At 44.7% G+C, this 18,005-nt stretch overlaps 1 protein-coding gene across 1 annotated transcript in view; it reads right to left on the bottom strand.

Annotated features, from left to right (window-relative positions):
- The window catches only part of LOC115120871 (roundabout homolog 1-like), a 490,866-nt gene extending 473,125 nt beyond the window's left edge, over positions 1 to 17,741 (bottom strand). The window contains exon 1 of the mRNA XM_065000506.1: positions 17,448 to 17,741. Coding sequence (XP_064856578.1) covers positions 17,448 to 17,568 — 121 coding nt within the window. The 5' untranslated portion in view covers positions 17,569 to 17,741. The remainder of the gene's footprint in view (positions 1 to 17,447) is intronic.
- Between the last annotated feature and the right edge of the window lie 264 nt (positions 17,742 to 18,005).

Here is an 18,005-nt window from a genome sequence, read left to right as displayed (position 1 = left end):
ACAAAGTTAGGGTAATGTGGCCCTATTGTCTATCATGAGGTCACAAACATGAAACAAAACATATCGGGTCATAGCTGGCTTCTCCACCGACCGTTTACACATTCTCCAAAATATGGATATTGTTCAGTTTTCAAATTCTGTGATGTAGTAGAATTTGGCAGGAGTTCCTTTGTTCTACTGTGAAACTCTCTGCCTGAAAAGGCGGAGAGAGTCTCCGCCAGGAATTTACGATCTGAGATAACAGAACCTGGGTGTAGGAGAGAGTGAGAGAGGGGGAAGCCACAATCTATACACAGAAGGGCCACGTCATGACACTTCCACGCTGCGAGCCCTGCCACTTCCACGCTGCCAGATCATAGCCTTTTCTCAGTCATTCTGCATTTCAAGCCTTTGTTCCAGCGTAGTTCTTGTTATCCTGTTGTGCCAGTTTTTCCCTAGCCAGACGCTGCTTTTATCTCTGATACCGTTCCATCTGCTCTGACTCTGGTCCCTGTCTCCAGTCCCTCGTCTCGTAAGTTCTGCTTCCCTGCCCTGGACCACCGCTCTACTGCTTCATTGGATTCCGCTTCGGACCTGCTTACCCTGCCCCCACTCCAATTTCCCCAGCCTTTGCCTCAATTCCTGGTTCCCTGCTACCCGCCCGAGCTGCCCCTGGCCTGCACCCCACCCCACCCCCACTCCCGCTTTTCTATAAATACCTAAGTTACTGTATCCCTGTCTCCTCGTCTGAGTCTGCACTTGGGTTCACATGCTCCGCCGCTCATAACAATAATAACATGTCACCAAATAATTGATTGAAACACAACAGCACTCCTTAGGGTAGCACCATGGTGTACAGCTAGCTTCCATCCTCTACTGGGTACATTGACCTCTGGGTACAAAACCTAGGAGGCTCATGGTTCTCAACCCCTTCCATAGACTTACACAGTCATTATGACAACTTCCGGAGGACATCCTCCAACACTTCAGAGCTCTTGCAGCATGAACTGACATGTTGTCCACCCAATCAAAGGATGAGATAATTAATCTAGTACTGAAAGCATAAACTACAGCTAGCCAGGAATGCCATGTGTAACATGTCGTGAGTAGTTGACTCAAAGAGAGAGAGAAAGACAATAGTTTAAAAAAGATTAACAAATTAATTTCTTCCAAAAAGAAGGAGGAGCAAGAGAGAGAGCGAGGGTCTTTTTTAAACTTTCAGTTTCACTTACTTAGCTAGCAAATGCGGTTAGCTAGTTTAGCCTACTCTAACACCCTGCCCAAACAGAGGGATGCTATGTTAGCTAGCTGGTTATGACTATCCAACACAACACTGGAACTCAAGGTAAGCTTTTGGTTTTACAAATGTATTGCCACTGGGGCTCGCCGGTGTAAGTGCTAAACTGCTTACTGACTGTATGCTGTAATGTAACTGCATGATTGTAGTGGGTTTACTAATACAAAACTAGTAGTTCTATTAGCTACAGTGACTTGCGAAAGTATTCACCCCCTCTGGAATTTTTCCTATTTTGTTGCCTTACAACCTAGAATTAAAATATTGTTTTGGGGTTTGCATCATTTGATTTACACAACATGCCTACCATATGCAAAATATGTTTTATTCTGTAACAAACAATAAATAATATATATATTTTTTTTACCTTTAGTTAACTAGGCAAGATCAGTTAAGAACAAATTCTTATTTTCAATGACGGCCTAGGAACAGTGGGTTAACTGCCTATTCAGGGGCAGAACGACAGATTTGTACCTTGTCAGCTCGGAGGTTTGAACTTGCAACCTTCCGGTTACTAGTCCAACGCTCTAACCACTAGGCTACCCTGGGTTGCTGGTGTACAGCAATCTTTAAGTCATACCACAGATTCTCAATTGGATTGAGGTCTGGGCTTTGACTAGGCCATTCCAAGACATTTAAATGTTTCCCCTTAAATCACTCGAGTGTTCCTTTAGCAGTATGCTTAGGGTCATTGTCCTGCTGGAAGGTAAACCTCCGTCCCAGTCTCAAATCTCTGGAAGACTGAAACAGGTTTCCCTCAAGAATATCCATTCATTTTGCGCCATCCATCATTCCTTTAATTCTGACCAGTTTCCGAGTCCCTGCCGATGAAAAATAATTGTGTTCTCGGGTGATGAGAAGTGTTGGGTTTGCGTCAGACATACTGTTTTCCTTGATGGCCAAAAAGCTCCATTTTAGTCTCATCTGACCAGAGTACCTTCTTCCATATGTTTGGGGAGTCTTTCACGTGCCTTTTGGCAAACACCAAACATTTTATCTTATTTTTTTCTGGCCACTCTTCCATAAAGCCCAGCTCTGTGGAGCGTACGGCTTAAAGTGGTCCTTTGGACAGATACTCCAATCTCCACTGTGGAGCTTTGCAGCTCCTTCAGGGTTATCTTTTGTCTCTTTGTTGCCTCTGATTAATACCCTCCTTGCCTGGTCCATGAGATTTGGTGGGCGACTCTCTTTTAAAAACATTTTTTTTACTACGCAAGTCAGTTAAGAACAAATTCGGCCTAGGAAGAGTGAGTTAACTGCCTTGTTCAGGGGCAGAATGACAGATTAGTACCTTGTCAGCTCTGGGATTCAATCTTGCAACCTTTTGGTGACTAGTCCAACGCTCTAACCACTAGGCTACGCTGCCGCCCCTCTCTTGGTAGGTTTGTTGTGGTGCCATATTCTTTCCAGTTTTTAATAATGGATTTAATGGTGCTCTGTGGGATGTTCAAAGTTTTGGATATTTTTTTATAACCCAAACTTGATCTGTACTTCTTCACAACTTTGTCTCTGAACTGTTTGGAGAGCTCCTTGGTCTTCATGGTGCCACTTGCTTGGTGGTGCCCCTTGCTTAGTGGTGATGCAGACTCTGGGGCCTTTCAGAACAGGTGTAAATATACTAAGATCATGTGACAGATCATGTGACACTTAGATTGCACACAGGTGGGCTTTATTTAACTAATTATGTGACTTCTGAAGGTAATTGGTTGCACCAGATCTTATTTAGGGGCTTCATAGCAAAGAGGGTGAATACATATGCACCCATTACCTTTCCATTTATTATTTTTCTTTAGAAAAGGTTATTTCTTTCATTTCACTTCACCAATTTGGACTATTTTGTGTATGTCCATTACATGAAATCCAAATAAAAATCTATTTAAATTACAGGTTGTAATGCAACAAAATAGGAAAAATGCCAAGGGGGATAAATACTTTTGCAAGGAACTGTATGTTGACTATGACATTACTTTAGCTAATATGGGGACAACAATGGCAAAATGGCAAAATGGCAAAATGTTATCTTCGTCTCATGGCAAAATGTGTATAATAGCAGGAAATTAGCTCTAAAAAGTCAGTATTTTCTCTCAGCCTCGTGGCAAAATGTGTAAAATAGCATGAGATTAGCTATAAATCTACACATTTTTCTCTCTGCCCCATTTTGCCACGAGGGGTAGGACAGTCTCCTGCAGTACAGAAATGGAAGAGACAACTCGGTCACCAGAAACAAAGCTGTGTTTTATTTACCACACACACTAACATCCTCTCTATTCCTGGCCTCCAGCAGACTCTGGGTTCAGGCCTTGTGTGTGTGTGTGTGTGTGTGTGTGTGTGTGTGTGTGTGTGTGTGTGTGTGTGTGTGTGTGTGTGTGTGTGTGTGTGTGTGTGTGTGTGTGTGTGTGTGTGTGTGTGTGTGTGTGTGTGTGTGTACCTGCCTGTGTATGTGTGTGTGTTTGTGGGTCTGTGTGTATCTGCCAGAGAAGATTTACTCCAAGGTAATAATGTCTGTGTTTCTCTGATGACATTATCACATTTATGGGCAAGCTGTGCTCATGCATATCATTACCACCGTCTTTCACCGGGTGCTGCCAAATGGAAGATTAATTCATGTGCATCGTGGTTCCCAAACATTTCATAGTCCCGTACCACTTCAAACATTCAACCTCCAGCTGCGTACCCCCTCTAGCACCAGGGTCAGTGCACTCTCAAAAGTTTTTTTTTACATCATTGTAAGTCTGCCACACACACACACTATACGATAATTTATTAAACATAAGAATGAGTGTGAGTTTTTGTCACAACCTGGCTCATGGGAAGTGACAAAGAGCTCTTATAGGACCAGGGCACAAATAATAATTGATTAATAATCAATAATTTTGCTCTTTATTTAGCCATCTTACATATAAAATCATATTTGTTCACAATTGTAAATAACTCACCACAGGTCAATTAGAAGGTGTGCTTGAAAGGATGCACATAACTCTGCAAAGTGGGTTGTATTGGAGAGAGTCTGTCTTAAATAATTTCCCACACACACACTGTCTGTATTTAGTTGTCATGCTAGTGAGGGCTGAGAATCCACTCTCATATAGGTACGTGGTTACAAAAGGAATCAGTGTCTTAACAGCACAATTTGCCAAGGCAAGAAACTCTGAACGCAGCCCTATCCAGAAATCTGGCAGTGGCTTCTGATTAAATTAAATTTTCACAGAACCGCTTGTTGCAATTTAGATGAGGCTCTCTTGTTCAGATATCGATAAATGGACTGGAGGCAGGGCATGAAAGGGATAACGAATCCAGTTGTTTGTGTCGTCCATTTCGGGAAAGTACCTGTATAATTGCACACCCAACTCACTCAGGTGCTTCGCTATATCACATTTGACATTGTCCGTAAGCTTGAGTTCATTTGCACACAAAAAATCATACAATGATGGAAAGACCTGTGTGTTGTCCTTGTTAATGCAGACAGAAAAGAGCTCCAACTTCTTAATCAAAGCCTCAATTTTGTCCCTAACATTGAATATACAGTGGGGCAAAAAATTATTTAGTCAACCACCAATTGTGCAAGTTCTCCCACTTAAAAAGATGAGAGATGCCTGTAATATTCGTCATAAGTACACTTCATCTATGACAGACAAAATGAGAAAAAAATCCAGAAAATCACATTGTAGGATTTTTAATGAATTTATTTGCAAATTATGGTGGAAAATAAGTATTTGGTCACATACAAACAAGCAAAATTTCTGGCTCTCACAGACCTGTAACTTCTTCTTTAAGAGGCTCCTCTGTCCTCCACTCGTTACCTGTATTAATGGCACCTGTTTGAACTTGTTATCAGTATAAAAGACACCTGTCCACAACCTCAAACAGTCACACTCCAAACTCCACTATGGCCAAGACCAAAGAGATGTCAAAGGACACCAGAAACAAAATTGTAGACCTGCAGCTTGGTGTGAAGACATCAACTGTGGGAGCAATTATTAGGAAATGGAAGACATACAAGACCACTGATAATCTCCCTCGATCTGGGGCTCCACACAAGATCTCACCCTGTGGGGTCAAAATGATCACAAGAATGGTGCGCAAAAATCCCAGAACCACACGGGGGGACCTAGTGAATGACCTGCAGAGAGCTGGGACCAAAGTAACATCTAGCTGTAACGCATAGAATTCACTGGCTTGTATGTGAAGCAGTTATTGTTTCAAAACATCTCTTGCCATGTCACTGATGCATCGTGAAACAGTTGTCATGGCCGTTGAATGAAGAGGACCAAGGTTTAGCGTGGTGTGTGTACATTTTCCTTTTTTATTAGGATGACGCCAACAATAAACAATACAAACACAAGGGCTATGTGCCACAAAAAAAGTTAACCTCCCACACTGAAAGGAGGGGAAAGGGTTTACCTAAGTATGGTTCCCAATCAGAGACAACGATAGACAGCTGTCCCTGATTGAGAACCATACCCGGCCAAAACATAGAAATACAAAATCATAGAAAACAAAAACATAGAAAGCCCACCCCACATCACACTCTGACCTGAAATAAAACGTCTCTCTAAGGTCACGGTCTGACAGTACCCCCCAAAGGTGAGGACTCCGGCTGCAAAACCTGAACCTATAGGGGAGGGTCCGGGTGGGCATCTATCCGCGGTGGCGGCTCTGGTGAACCATACCCGGCCAAAACATAGAAATACAAAATCATAGAAAACAAAAAAAATAGAATGCCACCCCCCATTACACCCTAACCTGACCAAATAGAGAAATAAAACAGCTCTCTAAGGTCAGGGCGTGACAACAGTGTTGTTTGATGAAGTCATTGTCTGTATAGTTTTTGGAGCCTTTTCTCCCAGCCATATCCGCGGCAGCAGGAAGACTTAAAGTTGAAGTCGGAAGTTTACATACACTTAGGAGCCATTAAAACTCGTTTAACAACCTTTCCACAATTTCTTGTTTAACAAACCATAGTTTTGGCAAGTCGGTTAGGACATCTAGTTTGTGCCTGACACAAGTAATTTTCCAACAATTGTTTACAGACAGATTATTTCACTTATAATTCACTATATCACAATTCCAGTGGGTCAGAAGTTTACATACACTAAGTTCACTGTGCCTTTAAGCAGCTTGCAAAATTCCAGAAAATTATGTCATGGCTTTAGAATCTTCTGAAAGGCTAATTGACATAGTTTGAGTTAATTGGAGGTGCACCTGTGGATGTATTTCAAGGCCTACCTTCAAACTCAGTGCCTCTTTGCTTGACACCATGGGGAAATCAGCCAAGACCTCAGAAAACAAATTGTAGACCTCCACAAGTCTGATTCATCCTTGGGAGCTATTTCTAAATGCCTGAAGGTACCACGTTCATCTGTACAAAGAATAGTACGCAAGTATAAATACCATGGGACCACGCAGCAATCATTCACACCACTCAGGAAGGAGATGCGTTCTGTCTCCTAGAGATGAACGTACTTTGCGAAAAGTGCAAATCAATCCCAGAATAACAGCAAAGGACCTTGTGGAGATGCTGGAGGAAACAAGTACAAAATTATCTATATCCACAGTAAAACGAGTCCTATATCGACATAACCTGAAAGGCTACTCGGCAAGGAAGAAGCCACTGCTCCAAAACTGCCATTAAAAAAAGCCAGACTACGGTTTGTAACTGAACATGTGTCACGCCCTGACCTGAGAGATCCTTTTAACCTGTTGCTTCTACCCGGGACGCTTGCGTCCCAACTAGAGCTCTGGAAATGCAAATGCGCTACGCTAAATGCTAATAGTATTAGTTAAAACTCAAAAGTTCATTAAAATACACATGCAGGGTATCGAATTAAAGCTACACTCGTTGTGAATCCAGGCAACAAGTCAGATTTTTAAAATGCTTTTCGGCGAAAGCATGAGAAGCTATTATCTGATAGCATGCAACACCCCAAAAGACCCACAGGGGACGTAAACAAAATAATTAGCATTTCGGCGTTACACAAACCGCACAATAAAATAGAAAACATTCATTACCTTTCACCATCTTCTTTGTTGGCACTCCTAGATGTCCCATAAACACTATTTGGGTCTTTATTTCGATTAAATCGGTCCATATAAAGCCTAGATATCGTTATATGTAGACTGTGTGATAAACGAAAAAAACATTGTTTCAAAACGTAACGTCATTTTTTAAAATTCAAAAGTCGACGATAAACTTTCACAAAACACTTCAAATACGTTTGTAATGCAACTTTAGGTATTAGTAAACGTTAATAAGCGATAAAATTCATCAGGAGGCGATGTAAAGATTATTAGCTGTCCGTCTGGAAAAATGTCCGGCTAGAAACTCAACGAAAATATCCGGTCCTAGACCGGATTAGATACGGTGTCCTGTATGTGTTTGACCAAGAAAAAACTCGAAGGGAAATGACAAGACTCTAGACACCCTGTGGAAGATGTAGGTACTGCAACCTCAGTCAATTAATTGTGGTTCACGTTTATCAATGGGTTCAAGTAGCGCATGGATATACTTTCCCCATTTTCAGTGATCAGTTTTTCCTGTGCTTTTCGATGTAAATGCCGTTCTGGTAAAGCCACAGCAGTGATTTAACCAGTTTTTTAAACGTCTGAGTGTTTTCTATCCACACAGACTAAGCAAATGCATATACTATATTCCTGGCATGAGTAGCAGGGCGCTGAAATGTTGCGCGATTTTTAACAGAATGTTCAAAAAAGTAGAGGGTCGACTGAAGAGGTTAATTTGGTTAGGTCAGGGTGTGACTCGTGTGGGCAATCTAGTTTTCCTATTTCTTTGTTTGGCCTGGTATGGTTCCCATTCAGAGGCAGCTGTCTATCATTGTCTCTTATTGGGGATCATACTTAGGCAGCCTTTTTCCCACCTTAGTGTGTGGGATCTTGATTTTGTATAGTTGCTGATCAACTTCCGGGTTGGAGCGAGCCGGTCGCATCCGCGCTTCGGTCTGCAGGTTGTATAACTTTTTCATTACATTTCATTACATTTCATTATAGTACAACGGTCTGATTTGTCTAATCTTAGCAATTTCTTCTTAGCTAGCTACATAGTCGTCGTTGTATCAAAGATAATTGCGTAATTATCGTATTTCGTCGTCTCCTATCTGCCCAACACGTTCACCGTCTACCGTAGCACTGTAGTAACTATCACACTCAACTGAACGACTTGATTAGTGTAGTGTTAGCTAGCTACATAGTTGTCTTTGCTGTCTTCGTATCCAAGATAATTGTGTAGTTAGAGTGTGTAGTCTTAGGGTGATTATCTTAATTTACCGAGGTTAGCTAGCCAGCTATTTTGTCGTCCTTAACGTAGGAGACACTCCTAGCTAGCCAATAGCCAGCCAACGTCTACTGAATAGAACTTTCGCATTCCGGTCGCATTCCGCTTCGCTCCACAGGTAGTATCATATTTTCATTTCATTTCATTACAGTCCCAACGGTGTGATTTGTTTGATCGTAGCTAGCTACATAGCTAGCTACATAGCCGTCTTTGTTTCAAAGATAATTGTGTAGTCTAGAGCGATTTTCTAGGTTAGCTAGCCAGCTATTGTCGTTCTCCTAACGCAACGTAACGTAACCAACACTGCTAGCTAGCCAGCTAGCCCCGAAAAGCAGCATTGTAGAAACTTCACACTCAACGGAACGACTTGATTAGGGGTAGTGTCTACAACGCAGCTAGCCTACCTCAGCAGTACTGTATCATTTTAATCATTTTAGTCAATTAGATTCTTGCTACGTAAGCTTAACTTTCTGAACATTCGAGACGTGTAGTCCACTTGTCATTCCAATCTCCTCTGCATTAGCGTAGCCTCTTCTCTAGCCTGTCAACTATGTGTCTGTCTATCCCTGTTCTCTCCTCTCTGCACAGACCATACAAACGCTCCACACCGCATGGCCGCGGCCACCCTAATCTGGTGGTCCCAGCGCGCACGACCCACGTGGAGTTCCAGGTCTCCGGTAGCCTCTGGAACTGCCGATCTGCGGCCAACAAGGCAGAGTTCATCTCAGCCTATGCCCCTCCAGTCCTCGACTTCTTGGCTCTGACGGAAACATGGATCACCACAGACAACACCGCTACTCCTACTGCTCTCTCTTCGTCCGCCCACGTGCTCTCGCACACCCCGAGAGCTTCTGGTCAGCGGGGTGGTGGCACCGATCCTCATCTCTCCCAAGTGGTCATTCTCTCTTTCTCCCCTTACCCATCTGTCTATCGCCTCCTTTGAATTCCATGCTGTCACAGTTACCAGCCCTTTCAAGCTTAACATCCTTATCATTTATCGCCCTCCAGGTTCCCTCGGAGAGTTCATCAATGAGCTTGATGCCTTGATAAGCTCCTTTCCTGAGGACGGCTCACCTCTCACAGTTCTGGGCGACTTTAACCTCCCCACGTCTACCTTTGACTCATTCCTCTCTGCCTCCTTCTTTCCACTCCTCTCCTCTTTTGACCTCACCCTCTCACCTTCCCCCTACTCACAAGGCAGGCAATACGCTCGACCTCATCTTTACTAGATGCTGTTCCTCCACTAACCTCATTGCAACTCCTCCAAGTCTCCGACCACTACCTTGTATCCTTTTCCCTCTCGCTCTCATCCAACACTTCCCACACTGCCCCTACTGGATGGTATCGCGCCGTCCCAACCTTCGCTCTCTCTCCCCCGCTACTCTCTCCTCTTCCATCCTATCATCTCTTCCCTCTGCTCAAACCTTCTCCAACCTATCTCCTGATTCTGCCTCCTCAACCCTCCTCTCCTCCCTTTCTGCATCCTTTGACTCTCTATGTCCCCTATCCTCCAGGCCGGCTCGGTCCTCCCCTCCCGCTCCGTGGCTCGACGACTCATTGCGAGCTCACAGAACAGGGCTCCGGGCAGCCGAGCGGAAATGGAGGAAAACTCGCCTCCCTGCGGACCTGGCATCCTTTCACTCCCTCCTCTCTACATTTTCCTCCTCTGTCTCTGCTGCTAAAGCCACTTTCTACCACTCTAAATTCCAAGCATCTGCCTCTAACCCTAGGAAGCTCTTTGCCACCTTCTCCTCCCTCTTGAATCCTCCTCCCCCTCCCTCCTCCCTCTCTGCAGATGACTTCGTCAACCATTTTGAAAAGAAGGTCGACGACATCCGATCCTCGTTTGTTAAGTCAAACGACACCGCTGGTTCTGCTCACACTGCCCTACCCTGTGCTCTGACCTCTTTCTCCCCTCTCTCTCCAGATGACATCTCGCGTCTTGTGACGGCCGGCCACCCAACAACCTGCCCGCTTGACCCTATCCCCTCCTCTCTTCTCCAGACCATCTCCGGTGACCTTCTCCCTTACCTCACCTCGCTCATCAACTCATCCCTGACCGCTGGCTACGTCCCTCCCGTCTTCAAGAGAGCGAGAGTTGCACCCCTTCTGAAAAAACCTACACTCGATCCCTCCGATGTCAACAACTACAGACCAGTATCCCTTCTTTCTTTTCTCTCCAAAACTCTTGAACGTGCCGTCCTTGGCCAGCTCTCCCGCTATCTCTCTCAGAATGACCTTCTTGATCCTAATCAGTCAGGTTTCAAGACTAGTCATTCAACTGAGACTGCTCTTCTCTGTATCACGGAGGCGCTCCGCACTGCTAAAGCTAACTCTCTCTCCTCTGCTCTCATCCTTCTAGACCTATCGGCTGCCTTCGATACTGTGAACCATCAGATCCTCCTCTCCACCCTCTCCGAGTTGGGCATCTCCGGCGCGGCCCACGCTTGGATTGCGTCCTACCTGACAGGTCGCTCCTACCAGGTGGCGTGGCGAGAATCCGTCTCCACACCACGTGCTCTCACCACTGGTGTCCCCCAGGGCTCTGTTCTAGGCCCTCTCCTATTCTCGCTATACACCAAGTCACTTGGCTCTGTCATAACCTCACATGGTCTCTCCTATCATTGCTATGCAGACGACACACAATTAATCTTCTCCTTTCCCCCTTCTGACGACCAGGTGGCGAATCGCATCTCTGCATGTCTGGCAGACATATCAGTGTGGATGACGGATCATCACCTCAAGCTGAACCTCGGCAAGACGGAGCTGCTCTTCCTCCCGGGAAGGACTGCCCGTTCCATGATCTCGCCATCACGGTTGACAACTCCATTGTGTCCTCGTCCCAGAGCGCTAAGAACCTTGGCGTGATCCTGGACAACACCCTGTCGTTCTCAAATAACATCAAGGCGGTGGCCCGTTCCTGTAGGTTCATGCTCTACAACATCCGCAGAGTACGACCCTGCCTCACACAGGAAGCGGCGCAGGTCCTAATCCAGGCACTTGTCATCTCCCGTCTGGATTACTGCAACTCGCTGTTGGCTGGGCTCCCTGCCTGTGCCATTAAACCCCTACAACTCATCCAGAACGCCGCAGCCCGTCTGGTGTTCAACCTTCCCAAGTTCTCTCACGTCACCCCGCTCCTCCGCTCTCCACTGGCTTCCAGTTGAAGCTCGCATCCGCTACAATACCATGGTGCTTGCCTACGGAGCTGTGAGGGAACGGCACCTCAGTACCTCCAGGCTCTGATCAGGCCCTACACCCAAACAAGGGCACTGCGTTCATCCACCTCTGGCCTGCTCGCCTCCCTACCACTGAGGAAGTACAGTTCCCACTCAGCCCAGTCAAAACTGTTCGCTGCTCTGGCCCCCCAATGGTGGAACAAACTCCCTCACGACGCCAGGACAGCGGAGTCAATCACCACCTTCCGGAGACACCTGAAACCCCACCTCTTTAAGGAATACCTAGGATAGGATAAAGTAATCCTTCTCACCCCCTCCCCCCCCTTAAAAGACCTAGATGCACTATTGTAAAGTGGCTGTTCCACTGGATGTCATAAGGTGAAAGCACCAATTTGTAAGTCGCTCTGGATAAGAGCGTCTGCTAAATGACTTAAATGTAAATGTAAATGTAGCCTGCAGAACTTTACGGTCGTGTTTTTGTATTTTTCGGTGTTCATTTGAATAAAAGTAAGATGTTCGCCTACCACGCTGCACCTTGGTCTCCTCAATCCAACGAAGAACGTAACAACATGAGGACAAAGATCATTATTTTTGGAGAAATGTCTTCTGGTCTGTTGAAACAAAAATAGAACTGTTTGGCCATAATGACCATTGTTATGTTTGGAGGAAAAGGGGGAGGCTTGCAAGCCAAAGAACACCATCCCAACGTGAAGCATGGAGGTGGCAGCATCATGTTGTGGGGGTGCTTTGCAGGAGGGACTGGTGCACTTCACAAAATAGATGGCATCATGAGGAGGAAAATGATGTGGATATATTGATGCAGCATCTCAAGACAGGAAGTTAAAGCTTGGTCGCAAATGGGTCTTCCAAATGGACAATGACCCCAAGCATACTTCCAAAGTTGTGGCAAAATGGCTTAAGGACAACAAAGTCAAGGTATTGGAGTGGCCATCACAAAGCCCTGACCTTCATCCTATATAAAATTTGTGGGCAGAACTGAAAAAGTGTGTGCGAGCAAGGAGGCATACAAACCCGACTCAGTTACACCAGCTCTGTCAGGAGGAATGGGCCAAAATTCACCCAACTTATTGTGGGATTCTTGTGGAAGACTACCCTTATGGAAGACTACCCTGCTTTTATACATGTCTCATGTCTCACATGTCTCACTAATCTAAAGTCGTCTTTATTCTCGCTCAAAAAACTCCCATGGCTTATTTTTCAATTTGTCATGTTTCGTTGATAAATTTCTGTGCAAGAGTGAAGGTTTCCTGTGAGAGAGTTCCGGTTAATGTGATTGGAAGTTATTTGACTAGGCTGCTTGTATTTGACATTGTGTTGTTATTTCGCTGAACACTAGATGGTTACATTTTATTTTGCCAGTGAAACAAGGCTACTCAAGCAAGATAAAAACCTCACCCAAATGTATAGCCCCGCTTCAAAATATAAATGTACTGTTTGAAAATGTGAAGATTTATTTTATATATAAAAAAAAATATATATATATATATATATAAAACATAAAAATGTAATCCCATTTTCATTTGGCGTACCCCATCAGTACCCCATTTTGGGAATACCTGATGTACATCACGACACATCCAGCTACTCAATGACAAAGAGACACAAACCCATGGACACTTTGAAAGACATTCTGCAGGACCACGGTTATTACAGTTACCTGTACAGATGAAGTCAATATTTAAGCGTGGAGCGACAACATAACACAGGGAAACTTTAAACCTTGGTTTGAAACCTACGCCTGCCCTTCTCAGTACAGTGTTGTAATCCCCAGTTAAACTGCAGCCACCTGTTCATTTTACAATGGGAGTTGACAGAATGAATCTTGCACCTGTACATTAATAGTCATCTGTGTTTGATTGCCCTCAGTCTCAAGTCAGTGAGAGGTGAGGGGTCAGGTGAGATATGACTGAGACAGACTGAGAAATCACACCAGACTAGACCAGGGGCCCTCAGTTACTACTATAAAACCCACATGGTACCAATAGCTTTGACTGCCAGAGACAGTGTACACCTATTTTAATGTGTCTGTAGTGTATGCATATGTGTGAGAGTGTGCGTGTGCGTGTGCGTGTGTGTGTGTGTGTTTGAGAGACAAAAAAAGGTGAGAATTTACTTTTGAACTCATGCATTTCCAGCCACAGCAAAAACATGTTTTTCATTCTAAGAGGAAGTCACAGGAGAAGTGTTAAGAACTTTGAGCCACTCAGACAGAGAGAACTTCTGCAGAGTGAAAAGTCACTTCCAACCAGCTAACAGCTAACACATCATCACCTCCAACCTGCAGACTGACCTAAGCTGCAGACCGACAAGTTGTCACTGTGCTATTGCCTGTGTGAAATTCCTAAGCAATCTCCACGTGTCATTGCGAAAAGAAACTGGAAGCAGATAGGTTTTTATTACCGGCAGGTAGCATAGTGGTTAGAGCATTGGGCCAGTAACCGAAAGGATGTTAGTTCAAATCCCTAAGCTGACAAGGTAAAAATCTACTCTCCTGCCCCTGAACAAGGCAGTTAACCCACTGTTCCTAGACCATGATTGTAAATAATAATAATTCTTAACTGACTTGCCTAGTTAAATAAAGTGTTTCTCTGGAGACCAGGAAGGAGCTTTAGCTTTTAGTTATGTTATATATATATACAGGCCTCAACCACTACCCTGAGAGCACTTGATTCAGTATATCATGTGTCCCTCAGGTTCATTACCAATCAAAACACCTAACACATCATTGTGATCTCTTGTAGTGCTGCTGCCATGTTGTGCTGCCTCCATGTTGTGTTGCTGCCATGTTGTGCTGCTACCATGTTGTGCTGACTCCATTTTGTGCTGCTACCATGTTGTGCTGCCTCCATGTTGTGCTGCTACCATGTTGTGCTGCTACCATGTTGTGCTGCTACCATGTTGTGCTGCTACCATGTTGTGATGCTACCATGTTGTGCTGACTCCATGTTGTGTTGCTACCATGTTATGCTGACTCCATGTTGTGCTGCTACCATGTTGTGCTGACTCCATGTTGTGATGCTGCCATGTTGTGCTGACTCCATGTTGTGTTGCTACCACGTTGTGCTGACTCCATGTTGTGCTGACTCCATGTTGTGCTGACTCCATGTTGTGCTGCTACCATGTTGTGCTGACTCCATGTTGTGCTGCTACCATGTTGTGCTGACTCCATGTTGTGCTGCTACCATGTTGTGTTGCTGCCATATTGTGTTGATGTGATTTTGTGCTGACTCCATGTTGTGTTGCTGCCATGTTGTGCTGCTACCATGTTGTGTTGCTGCCATATTGTGTTGATGGGATTTTGTGCTGACTCCATGTTGTGTTGCTGCCATGTTGTGCTGCTACCATGTTGTGCTGCTACCATGTTGTGCTGCCTCCATGTTGTGTTGCTGCCATATTGTGTTGATGGGATGTTGTGCTGACTCCATGTTGTGTTGCTGCCATGTTGTGCTACTACCATGTTGTGCTGCTACCAAGTTGCGCTGACTCCATGTTGTGCTGCTGCCATGTTGTGCTGACTCCATGTTGTGCTGCTACCATGTTGTGCTGACTCCATGTTGTGCTGCTACCATGTTGTGCTGCTACCATGCTGTGTTGCTGCCATATTGTGTTGATGAGATGTTGTGCTGACTCCATGTTGTGTTGCTACCATGTTGTGTTGCTGCCATATTGTGTTGATGAGATGTTGTGCTGACTCCATGTTGTGTTGCTACCATGTTGTGTTGCTGCCATATTGTGTTGATGAGATGTTGTGCTGACTCCATGTTGTGCTGCTACCATGTTGTGCTGACTCCATGTTGTGCTGCTACCATGTTGTGTTGCTGCCATATTGTGTAGATGATATGTTGTGCTGACTCCATGTTGTGTTGCTACCATGCTGTGTTGCTGCCATATTGTGTTGATGAGATGTTGTGCTGACTCCATGTTGTGTTGCTACCATGCTGTGCTGACTCCATGTTGTGCTGCTACCATGTTGTGTTGCTACCATATTGTGTTGATGAGATGTTGTGCTGACTCCATGTTGTGTTGCTACCATGTTGTGTTGCTGCCATATTGTGTTGATGAGATGTTGTGCTGACTCCATGTTGTGCTGCTACCATGTTGTGCTGACTCCATGTTGTGCTGCTACCATGTTGTGATGCTACCATGTTGTGCTGCCTCCATGTTGTGTTGCTGCCATGTTAAATACAAATAAATACATCTCTACAGCTCTGTTGGCTGGTTGTCATTGACCTTGCGTAGGCTTAATACACCAGTATACACCAAGGCCATATTGGGTAAAATGCCACTTTATCTCAATTTTATATAATCAGATCAGTAAATACATATCAATTACGGTCCCATTCTAATGTGCTTTTAACAGTACCAAGAATTACAACAGGTCATCAAATTGTTTTAGTTACTCAGCTCCGTGGTCCTGGAATTCTCTCCTGAACATTTCAAAATGTGATGATCTAGTTATGTTGGTAGAGTTTAAACACCTGGTTGATGTTAATATCATAGAAGAGCGTAATTATCTTTAGGTCAGCTGTTTTTTAGTTATGACATTGTTTTTCTTTACATAATATGTAATTGTAGTAATGTATGTGTGTTTATAGTTTTGTTCAATGTTGTGTTAGTGTATGTAAGTTGTTTTAACTTAAACTTTGTTCCCCCTGCTGCTGTTGGACGAGGTCTCTCTTGAAAAATGTATTTTATCTCAATGAGAAAAAGCTGTATAAATAAGGTTAAATGATTCATATTTTTTAAGACTGACAGTAGGTCTGAGCCGTAGTCACCATCAGACAGGGTGCACTGACTGGCCACGCAGGAAACACACCTGGACTGGAGCCATGCCAGGAAGTCATCAGGAAGGTACAGATGAGAAAGGAAGTGTTTCCTTAGAGAGAAACCAATGCCACAACTTTGGAGGGACAACTCCCGTTCATAAGCAGCCTAAACTATAAAGTGTGCTTTGCCTTGTGATGCTAAAACAAACTGACCTGGTATCCTTGGAGACAGAAGACCTGCCATGACTTAGTACATTTTACAGTCAGTCATTTAATCTTGGAACACAGTATCAAGACTCCTGTATCTCCCTTCAAACAGCGGTGGCACGCAACCACATTAGCCAGTCTAAAAGCTACCTACTGTGAACCAACGATCTCTCTCTCTCTCTCTCTCTCTCTCTCTCTCTCTCTCTCTCTCTCTCTCTCTCTCTCTCTCTCTCTCTCTCTCGGCATCTATAATGCACTCATGCCTGGAGAGAGACACTCAGCTTTTTACTAGGAAGGAAATTGCCAGTCAGGCCGCTCTCACCAGCTTTTAACAACTCAACACTGATGAACTAATGACTGTCTGAAATGGAGTGGAGGAGAATTAGTCATACTGGGAATACAGTAGGATAGAGGTAGAGAGGAAATAGAGAGTGTCTATAAGTAGTCATAACAAAGCCAAATAATTGCAAACAAAGCTCAGTACCACAGACATTGCTATCCAAAGCCCGGAAGGTAATGACAGCTATTTCATATTTTCATTGATAAATCACTTTCAGCTGTCTGTCAGCAAGGAACGGAGACGAGCCATGTCTGAATAAACACGGCTGCCTCAGAAGCGTAGAGCTCAACTTCATCAAACTGATATCAGAGACAAAAGAGATCGAGAGAGATAGGAGAGAAAGAGAGAAAGAGTAGTAGGAAGGGTAACTCACGGATCCTGTCACCTTTCCACCTCCAGCCACTCGTGTACCTCCCCTGTCCTTCCACTGGCCTACATGCTCCACTCAGCACCTCCAGCAGCAGCAGCAGCAGGGGCATCAGCCTGGCAGCCATGCCTGCATCCACAGCTCTCACTGGGGCTAGAGCAAAGAGGAGAGGGCCGCAGGGAGAGACCCGCCTGGTTCTCTCATATCACATACAGCTGTGAGGAGTGATTCACAGTAGAACAACAACAACGCCTCCCCTTCCTCCTCCTCCTTCACAGTTTCGGCCCAGGTCACACACCCCACATCCTGCAGGATTGGACCGATCCCTGTGAAGGCAGCAGCAGCATTGTTGGCGAGGTGGCTGAGGAGGTTGACTAAAATTCCAGAATGGGCAGACAGGCAGAGTAAAGCCTGTATTCCTGGAGCTATGCTCTGAAATATTGATCCCGCTTCTTTCTCTCCATCTTCTCTCTTTCCTCCTCCTCTGCCTGTCAGAGTTGGTGGTGGAGAATTTATTGCAGTCCTGCTGAAATGCTTATGGGCTCAGCTTCACCGGAGACACTT

The sequence above is a fragment of the Oncorhynchus nerka genome, linkage group LG14, assembly GCF_034236695.1.
Source record: "Oncorhynchus nerka isolate Pitt River linkage group LG14, Oner_Uvic_2.0, whole genome shotgun sequence".
NCBI lineage: Eukaryota > Metazoa > Chordata > Actinopteri > Salmoniformes > Salmonidae > Oncorhynchus > Oncorhynchus nerka.
This window is presented reverse-complemented; position numbering and strand designations above follow the sequence as displayed.